This window comes from Tyto alba, unplaced genomic scaffold, assembly GCF_018691265.1.
Source record: "Tyto alba isolate M040663 unplaced genomic scaffold, T.alba_DEE_v4.0 Super-Scaffold_27, whole genome shotgun sequence".
In the NCBI taxonomy this organism is placed as follows: Eukaryota; Metazoa; Chordata; class Aves; order Strigiformes; family Tytonidae; genus Tyto; species Tyto alba.
In genome coordinates this window covers 20353204-20363878 of record NW_024881301.1, presented here as the reverse complement: position 1 = coordinate 20363878, position 10675 = coordinate 20353204, and the positions used below count along the sequence as shown (strand labels likewise).

The 10675-nt window shown below is 39.9% G+C and overlaps 1 protein-coding gene across 2 annotated transcripts in view; it reads right to left on the bottom strand.

Annotated features, from left to right (window-relative positions):
• Positions 1-4161: 4161 nt before the first annotated feature.
• ZNF407 (zinc finger protein 407) overlaps positions 4162-10675 on the bottom strand; it is a 353237-nt gene continuing 346723 nt past the window's right edge. For both annotated transcript variants that reach the window (XM_042798036.1, XM_042798037.1), the window contains one exon: positions 4162-6757. In XM_042798036.1, the coding sequence (XP_042653970.1) occupies positions 5409-6757 (1349 nt within the window). In that variant the 3' untranslated portion in view covers positions 4162-5408. The remainder of the gene's footprint in view (positions 6758-10675) is intronic.

Sequence of the window (10675 nt, the reverse complement as noted above, 5' to 3'; positions counted from 1 at the left end):
CCTCCACCACTGCTCCCAAATCCTTGACCATCATTTAAGGAAATACCAATAGAAAAATGGCAAAGCTGATTTTGCAAATGAAGTTGGTGGAAGCTACTGGTTTGTGTTCTTCCCAGTCAAAAATTATCTGATGATGATGGTGAAAATCCCATTATATTCTACCATTTTGAAAAAGAAAAGTTTTAAATATTCATCATGTTCTTTTTTGTCTAGTTAAAGAAGAGCTTGGCTTCCTCTGCTGGGCATATCAGATACCTTATTTAAATAGCCGAAAACAAGTAGCCCTTTAAAGAAGTACCTGACATGCAGAATCACAGAAGAAATTAGTTAGTCTCTGGCCAAGGGCTTTCTATTAGCTTTATTTAATACATATAAAGGACTCTGTGTTGCTGCCCCTATTACACACACAAGGCAGATTCCACAGTGGACTGTATTTGGTCTTGCAAGCCTATTTTCTCCATAGTTTTACTTACCATTCTTATAAAGAATAAACAGACAGGCATGTGCTTATATATTCTGAAGAGCATATTTCCTCATACTCTACAAGAGATTTCTTTGAATACCCTTTCATCATTTGCAATTGTGCCCTTGGAAGTTTTAGCAATATTTGTTTCAGATAAGTTTATTTTTGTATGATTGATTGAAATCTCAAGCTGCAATTAAGAAAATTGCAGCAAGAACCATTAAAGGGATAGCGTCATTTTCTCCCCTTTCCACTAAAATGTCAGGTTTCAATGTCACCGCAAGATAACCCAATCGTGTGCTTGTACACCGTTCACCCGGGCTGGAGTAAGCGTAAAACTGTCTGGAGTACTAATTACAAATGACTAGAAATAATGACACGTGGCAGGAGGAAAATGAAAGGCCCTGGTCCTTATTACTTAACCACCGAGGTGTATATGCACAGTAATGCGGGTTATTGTGAAGCAGACTATTTAGTAAATATACAAACATCCATCCCCACTTGTAGATTAGCCTCAGTCCCTCCCCCATCTCCCTCTGTCTCTCTGCCCTTTCTTTCTCTCCAATTATAAACCAGCACCAGGTTTTCTCATCAGCCATCTCCATGTCTCCAAATGGCTTTTCAGTGTCAGGCCTATCAGGAAATTAACTCATCATGCAGTGACAGCTGCTAATTTTTTCCCCTTACATGTCAGATGGATCGCCTGCTGAAGCTAATAATGAATCACCAATCCCTGATTAGAAGGTGCTTCCGAAACATATAACTGCCATCTGAGCTAACTTTTTTCTTCATATAAAATGATATCACCCTAGAGGAGTAGAAAACGAATTGTATTCTTCAACAAGATGGAGCAGGGGTAGGCTGTTTAAGTAAGACATGTGCTATCTTAAATTATGGGCTAATATTGCACAGTAAAATAAGTGAAAACTCACAGTTCTCTTTTATTTTGCCAAATGAATGACCATTTCTCTGTTACTTAATCCTCTCACTAGAACTAACTTCAAATTTCAGGAGTAGTTTTGTCTTCACCTTTTTTTTTTTTTTTTTTTTAATTCTGTTTACAGCTTTTGCGTTAAGGAAATCTACTGAGCAGGTTAATTTTGAAAAAAGCCCCAGAAGTTGCTTCCTGAGGCCTGCATCTACTACAATGCCAACTCCTTGTACTGCTCTGCCAGTAGCTCTGACCCCACCTCTCAATCCCCATGTTTTTTTTGAAGGGGACTCACCTGTGTTTTCAGCTCGGGTTCAGTTCAGGGCTAGCCTGAGGCACAAAAACTTCGATGCACAGAGATTCCTACAGCGATTATACAAGCTGAATCCACTGTCCACAAAGATCACAAATATATTTCTTCCAGGATGTCGCAGCTAACATTTCTGGTATTAGAGCAGCATTTATGAATGACAGCAGTGCTTGCAGCACTAAGCACAATCCACATGTGCATACCTTAGCACATCAACTATTGGCTCTGGCTCGTCTCACTTCCATAGCGAAGTGCAGCTGGTAGTCAGGCAGAATGGTATGTAGCTGTGGGCACTTTGGGTTGTCTTGGTTTTTGGGTTCTTTTTGTTTTGTTTTTGTTACAGGAAATATTTCTCTAAATATAGTTTCCAGCTATCTCTTATCTCCCATTTCTCCCCAAAGATGGAGGCTGAATTCAGGGGCCAGGAGACACTGCCTCAGGAGGTGTATATCTGATTCTTAAGAAATGGAGGGTGAAACTGCATGCCAGAAACATATTTTCTTCCTCTGGCTTTGTTTGTATAGGGGGTTTGATTCACTTTTGATTGTTGTTCGTTTGGGGATTTTTTTTTTTCTTTCTCCCCTACCCCCTGCATTCTAGTGGTTTAATGCTTCCTAAACACTGACATTTTTACCTGTTTGGCATCATCACAGTATGATCCAACTTTGTTAATGCTAATTCAGAATGGGTGACAAGGAGGAAATTAAGCCAATGGCACTGGCAGACAGAACATCAGAAGGCAACCAACTGTCGGGGGAATACTGTGCTCTCAAACCGCTTCCATCACAGCACAGCCCTTGAGGTCTCTGGGAGACAGGCAACTGAAGGGGTTCAAAAAAGCAGCAAAGCACACTTTTAGGTGTGCATGGCTGCCTGGGCTATATACCCTCCTAGACCCAGTGCACAAACTGCTCTCCTGGGCTCTGTCAGCGGGCGCTGCCTGTGGCAAAGGGCTCCCGCAGCCCCTCGGGCTGCTCCCTGGCACTCCCGGGTACTCCCAACCCTGGAGGCTCACATCCTTCTCCACCCTGAGCCCCTGCTGCTGCCTTCCTCGCCCCCCAGCGCAGAGGGCAGGGGAAAGCTTGGCATAGCCACAGAGTGATCCGGCTAACCTCCTCCCAGTTTAGGATACGGCACAGTGCCAGGAGCTCAGGCATGGGTGGGAGACAAATGCCAGAGATGAGTTTCCTAAGCCCTGGGAGAGATCTGCTGTAGCCTCCACTTTTGGTGTATGGCAGAGAGCATTTTAGCATGGGGCTGAGATGGTGCGTGGGGTCCTTAAGCACGCTGTCTGCACCGGAATGAGTGTCATCCTTGATTTCTAATGTTACATTTGCAGGGCGCTAATAAGTTAACTTTAAAGCGCACATTAAAAACGAAAAAAAAAAAAAAAAAAAAAGCCCTAGAAAAATATTAGCTCTCCTGATCAGGCTCAGCTCAGAAAGAAGCACTGTTAACCTGAGATTCCAGGTAATTACAGCACACAGTAGGTTAGTGAATCCTTTCCAATGCTCCCAAGCACAGGAACACCTACCACTGTTTTTTTTTTATGCAAAGGTCTGCTCTTTTCATTGTGCATACAATGTGATTGCTGGTTTGACACTGCAGGCTACACTGGTTTTATGAAGGATTAAATGCCACCTGAGACATATTTATCCTAAATAAATCACAAATGGTAAACTGCAGCATGTCAGTGTCAACACCCTGTACTGCAGCAGAAAGGTTAGCCATACAGGACTAAGCACAGCAAAGAATTAGCATCCAAGCTGCAAGACCACAGGGCTACAGTTAACAGGAGAAATGATCAAGAAGAAATATTTCCACTGAAAAACATTCCGTTTTTTGAACATCTGTGAGAGTCTTGCAGAGGGCCATCATTTTGTAAAGGTCACCTTTTTCCTGATAACAAACGGGAGTTGATCCTGTCACTGTTTGCTGAAGACAGTATTTAAGAGTAAGTGAACAGCCTGTCACTTTTAAGAAAGATGAGCAAGTCAAACTCGGCTAATTATGAATCTCGATGTCTAACTTGAAATTTACTTTTTTGGGGGTTTGACAAAGACACAACCTTAATTCCTGGAAAATAATAAAATTAAAAAAAAAATAGTAATGAAAAGAGATGAAAAGACAGCAGGATCTTATAGCCCCAGAATGAAGCACCTTTTCTAAGCAGCTCTATCAGAAAATACATTTTTAAACAGTTGCTTCAGGAAGGAACTATTGTTTTACCTCACCCCAACTTTCTCACAGTTGATAATTTTAAGATATTAAACATGATAGGAAACCCAGTTATCTCTAGAGTCTGCATGGCTTATACCCTAAACACTTACACAATTATATTAAGCATGCATGAGGCACACTTCAGAAATTAGATTCTTTTATCTTTATCTATCTAGCGAGCTAGAGAAAAGAAAAGAGAAAAGAGAAAATGCACAGACATAACAGATAGCATTCGTTTGCTCCTGCTGAATGCCAGTTCTGTTTATTGCTTAATATTAAAAATCATGATGCTTCATTTTAATGCTAACATTTTATTTGAAAGACAAAAAAAATAATCCCCAAAGCTTGCCAGTTTATATTTTACATTTTTTTTTTTTTTAAAGAAACAAAAGTAGTTGTATCATGAAACAAATCTTTTCAACATGAACTTGCACTGACCAATTGCAGTATATCCACAAGTAAATAACTGACATTCTGGACTAAGCAAGAAATACAAGGTCACCTCTTTTTTTTTCCTACTTGTTAATGTCAATGTCAGAATTTTCTTTAAAAAACCCCATAACATTTCAGAAGTCGCTCACAAAATGAACTGCAAAATGGTATTTATATGAAGCACTATTTATAAGAAAAGCAAAACACTGACAGTGACAATGTTTTTTTTTTTTTTTCAAAAAATGCACATTTCGTATGTAGGACTCTCATCTAAAATTAAGTAGAAGTTACAGGCATCAAGTTCTTCTTCCTGAATATGTATAATCAAGAATTTTCTGAAGTGTAGCTTTTTTGAGCTCTTCTTTATGGAGAGTCCTATGTGATACCATGAAAGAGTAAGTTACTATGAAAAATTTGATTTTAGATGCTAAAAATACTTGTATTGATAACATTTTTAGCCAGGGATATTTTAAAGTAAGATTCTAGAAAGCAAAATGTCACCTGTTCTTCTTTAAAATGAAGAAGGGCACCGATTACAGTATGTAAGCTTACCTATTCACCTTGTTATTGTGATTTCTGTATTTTTTGTTTATTTATCTGTTCACAAAATGTACATGTAAGTGGAATTATTTTATTCCTGTGATTATGTTAGACAAAAATGACCAAAGGCAGGGAATTACCTTGAGATGCAACAACATTAAAAAAAAAAAAACAAAAAAAAACAGCAAAGAAAGCAGTGAACAGGAAAAATATCTACTTTTTTTGGGGGGGGGAGAGGGGAGCTTTTTATCCTTTTTTGTACCCTAATATGCTTGTTTTATAATAATCCCATATAATAATTCTTAGAGCTATTGTAACAAGACTGTACTATCCTTTTCAGTGAACATCTCCTCGTAGCTGACCTTCGCCTCCCACAGGGTGAGTATTTGTTACCTGGCGAGTAGGCTGTTGTATTGAGGAGGTTTTACAGAAAATGTTCCAGGAATGCAGTGTCTCCATGGCTCTGGTAATTTCCAGCTTTGCCCTGCATCAGGCCTAGGAGATGAAGCTCTTCATGCTTCTTGTACTTCGTTATCATCTCTCTGTCCTTCAATTACTTGTGAGCCACCCTCTGTATAAATGACCATGCTTGTTAACTGTTCTGCTCTATCAGGGGATACAGCTTCTGCTTTCATAGCAGTACCAGCCTGCAAAATCTCCTGAGACCCAGCTGTCTCTATCACAGCATGCGAGTACACACCAGGCTCATCCTGCATGCCTGGTGGCAATTCTGTGACAATGTAGTGGGTTGCACCTTCGGAGAAGTCACCATCAGAATCCTGAACCATGGCTTGAGCTATTTCTTCTGTGACAATAATCTGTGATATTTCCCCATCTGACTCAACTAAATCCATGTGCTCGCTTTGGACACTGAGCGCGTGGCTACCAGCTTCCTGCATAATTATCTGAGAGCCTTCTCTAGCTACCATATGCACAGTCCCTTCCTCATTTACAATGACCTGAGTGACACCTTCTTTCATCAGCTGGTCGGCTGCAGCCGTATCACATACAGTAAACTGTAACACTCCTTGGACCATTTTCTTGAAGGCAGCCTCAGCTCTCTCCTGAGATGCAATTATAGCCGATGGGTGCATGACCCGCGTCACTACTTCCATAGGTTCGGTATCTTCCCGAGCCTCTTGAACTTCATGGAACATTTGTATTTCTTGTCCCTCTGCATCCCTGGGAAAGCTGGGCATCTCTGGGTTTGGAATTTGCAAGAAATCTTTGTGACTAGACCTGCATCTGTCAAGGAGTCCAGATTTGTTTTCCACTTCACCCAGCTCTGTTACAGCACAAAGCAGGGCATCTAGTGCCGAGGCAGAGTCTGGAGGATGGACTGTAGCTTCAGAAGTATCTAAAACTTCGTGTCGCACGATCTGCTGCAGTACAGTGCTACTGGAGTCAGGAACTGTGTCTATTCGAACGGCCTCCTCCATATCAGTTCCTGTTCCTTCAACCACTACCACCTGTGTTGCACCATCTGCTAAATGCTCGGTAAGTATCTGCCCTGGAACCATACTACTCATGTGCGAGCCGTTTTGATTTGTAGCTATGACTTGTCCATCTTCTGTAATATGGACTACCCTGGCCATCTGACCAGCCATCGCTAGAGTCTGAAGGGTAGCCGCTGCTGTTTCTTCCACAGAGGCATCAATTGCAAAGTCGCCATCGTATCCTTGAATAATAATAACTTGCTGAACTTCTTCAGGTGACTGTGGCTGTCTTCTACTGCCCCGAAAGACCTTCTCTTTAACTGGAGAAACCTCTCCCAGTGCTGCTGCAGTAAAAGGACTCGTAGTTTCCACAAAGGTTGCTCCTTGCCCCTTCAGTCGGCACTCATAGGACTTGGACACAATGCCTACAAGATAAAATATGCTGTTAACATGGTATCATGGCAAATATCAGTTCATTACTGTAACAAATTGTAGCTTAAATGGAAAAAAATTCCTTGACAATTTTTAGATTTCACTGGCAGAAAACACAGATAAAATGAGCAAGTGAACAAAAACAATTTGCATGTTTTCCAAATAACATATTTACAGGTTGAAATAATTGCTGAGTTTAATAATTCTGCAGCCTATTAACAATTTAAATGTGTTTTTTAAAATATGCTGTATAAAAAAGCCTAGATAAATACAGTATACAGTTAAAAGCCATTAACACATCTTTTATAGAAGATCTTATCGGTGATATTTCAGTACTTCAGTAATGAATTTTAGGATCATATATTACATTAAACATATCTGGGTGTGAAAAACTGTGGCTGATCTTCTTAATACCCTGCTTTTGTTGGCGAGGTAATTGCCATGCTGTCATCTTGATGCCATTGTCTTCCCCTTCATTTCCCACCTAGCATCTTCTCCAGCACACCTGACTGACTCAGTCACTAGCCTGGGGAAAACACTCCGTAGTTTTCTTACCCTAAGCAGGATATTCTATAAAATATAATCCAGAGAAACCTCAATTACACTTAATTATTTCTACATGAAATCAGTTAACAAATTAAAATACCTGTAACCTCCACATTCCAACTGCTTGCTCTGTCACTCAGTCTGGTTTTGGGTCATTGAAGGTTTCCTTCTCAGTTCTCATCATTAACAGTAAAGCTTCGGCAAAGCAAATGGCACCCACAGCTGCACCATGTCAAGCCCACCATCATCAAAGCATGGCCTCAGGGCTGCTTTCAGCATTTTGGGGAAGACATAACTGAGAGCACTCTGTGACCAGCTTTGTGGATGTCCGTGGCAGAACAGCCCTATCTGTTTCCCCGTGGCAGTGCCATCCTGAAGCACCCCTGCAGAAGAGTGGGCCACGGACACTGAGGACAAGGTGAGGTCTAATGCCAGCTGGGCCTTGGGAAGGCTGATGAAGCCCATGCTGCTGAGACTACCCACACTCATGCTCTAGTTTAAATTCACCTGCACAAACTGAAATCATATCTCTGGAATAACGCGCATAGCATCTTACCACTAACACACATAGATACTCCATTGCTTGTTTGGGATAAAACAAGCAAGAAAAAATATTGACTCTTACAGTCGAATTTCTAGATAGTACTGTATGTTCCGAACCACCAAGACACTTCTAGTGAACAACATGCTCCACTGAACTCAAGAGGCCAAGGAAATTATACTAAACTGGTCTAAGGGGGCTCTTTCACCCAAAGCATAGAGCTGCCAGGCACTGTTCCCACAGAGAACTAAACTGGGCTCTAAAATCCAGAGCTCATTTGCTTAAAGGTAAGTTCACACGTAGAAGCTATGTTACTCCAAGACTGAGTATTGGCATCTTGCAGCCTCTAGCAACTTGATATACTAAGGTGGACATCAAGATAATATTCCAAGATAACACAAATGCTTAAAAGACTGAGCTCTTGCTGCCACCCACCCACCCACCCACCCACCCACCTATCTATCTATCTATCTATCTATCTATCTATCTATCTATCTATCTATCTATCTATCTATCTATCTATCTATCTATCTATCTATCTATCTATCTATCTATCTATCTATCTATCTATCTATCTATCTATCTATCTATCTATCTATCTATCTATCTATCTATCTATCTATCTATCTATCTATCTATCTATCTATCTATCTATCTATCTATCTATCTATCTATCTATCTATCTATCTATCTATCTACCTACCTACCTACCTATCTACCTACCTACCTACCTACCTATCCATCCATATATCCATCTTTCTTCTATTACAAAACCTCTGGTGGAGAACTGTACTCTGATGCATAAGCAGTAATTTTGTTAAGCTGAAAGGCTGCAAATCACCTTCACAAGTCTAAACTTATGTTATACAACTTTCTCCATCTTAGTTTGCAAGGCAGGTTATCTTTGGAAAAGAAAATTAACAATTTAAACCATTAGAGTGTTTCCAAGTGATGCTGCATGATAAATTTGGCACACGCAATTGAAGTACATTTTGTCAGGCACAAGCAAGAAGGAAGCTTACTGTGGTACGACTGGCTCTTATCCCCACTTTTCCTGTGCTCTCTGTAGGCACTGACATTCACAAGACCCCCCAACGAGCAGAAAAATAGGAAGAGGAAATCAACATAAAATGACAATTATCTTAGCTCCTCCACATTTTATAATAGAGTAGAAGTAATTAATTCTCTCAGGAATCTTGCTTTGTTGACATGATAAAAGAGGAGCCTGGCAGTGATGTGGCACAAAATCAAAATAACTCTACAAATCATGCATTTTCCACTGGATTTCAAAATCAAAATAACTCTACGATCATAATTTTCACATGTGCACAGCAAAATCATGACATCTTTCCCCTAAGATCATGATAATTTATGTACAGGACACAGTGTCGCTGCATTGAGGAAAAGCTCTGGTCTGGGGGAGGGAAAGAAAAAGGGAATTCATCCTGTTTTCATCTCCTCAAATAAATTCTGTACCCATGAACCTATGCAACTCCAGTCTTTACTGTGCAATTGAATGGGAAGTCTCCTGGGTGAAGAGCTATCCGGTGAATCCCTCGCAGCACTGATAATTATGCCATTCTGACTGCTTACTTAATCTATTTGAATCCAGAGGTGAGTTAAGCCACTTCCTGACCATTAAAGTAAACTACATGGGTAAATACTGCTGTCACTAAGGGGTGTGATGAAGCTTAACTACACCAACATCTTAACCTCAGCTCAGTGCAACCCCAGCTATTCCATCACAGTTCATAAATGCGATTGCAGGTCCATCTTTTGATTCAGCAATTTAATAACTTCGAGTGCTGTCAGTACTGCTTTGAAAAATGGCTCCTATAAAATGTAACAGCCTCAATCAGATTGTAAAAGATTCACCCACTGAAGATTCTTCCATTTCAACTATAATGAATTAATGTTGAGCTGTGTAGAAGTTCAAGTGTCATTTAAACTAATGTGAATCTACTGTAACTTTAAATTTTAACTGGACTATGACCAAGAATTTACTGGGTACATCAACTTCAATTTTAGTGATTTTTCATGGTAAATATGAATTGCAGATTTTACTGGTTTTCTTTTGCTTTAACAGTGAAAAGACAAGTAAGGAAGATATTTAGAAAACAACATATTTTGAGGCTTAGCTGCTATTTCGACTTTGGAACAGTGCATTTCTATAATGGAGTACTGCTATCCAGCACAACATCTGTAGGAATTTTTATGCATTTAAGGAACATGTCACATTATTGGACTGTATGTAGCAACAAATCATGTTGTCCTACTAAATCCAGCCTGCCTCTCGCCCCCTCTTAAAAACGGGTAAAGAGAAGGGGTAAGTGTTGGCTGACATGGCAAACCTAAGCTGCAATACAAGCCCACATTAATATTAGGAAAAGTGGACTTGTTGCTGATTGCATGTCATTGCAAATTAAAAAGATACACAAATAGGCATTAAAATGACAAAATATAATGATACGAGAGCTCATATTCAGACAATTTGTAAAGAGGTGTTTCATATCTAGGGGCGCAATGATCACAGAATTGGTTTCTTTCCAAGAAGTCTGTCATTTCAGTAGAGTCATTATTTATCAGTTGGAGTCCTGAGCGACTGTTAGTTTTTTATTTGAAAATGTCAGGATTTTTTAGACATTAAATCCATATTTGCAGGTTATTTTAATTCTCAGAGACCACAAACTCCTGAAATAGGGCTAAAAGAAATGCTTTGATGTTTAATGTGCTTCTGGGAAACTACAAATAGGGCTTAGTACCTTTTTCCCTCTCTTTTACTCCATACCTGACTTTCTTTTGTGTGTCTGTTTTATTCTTTTGT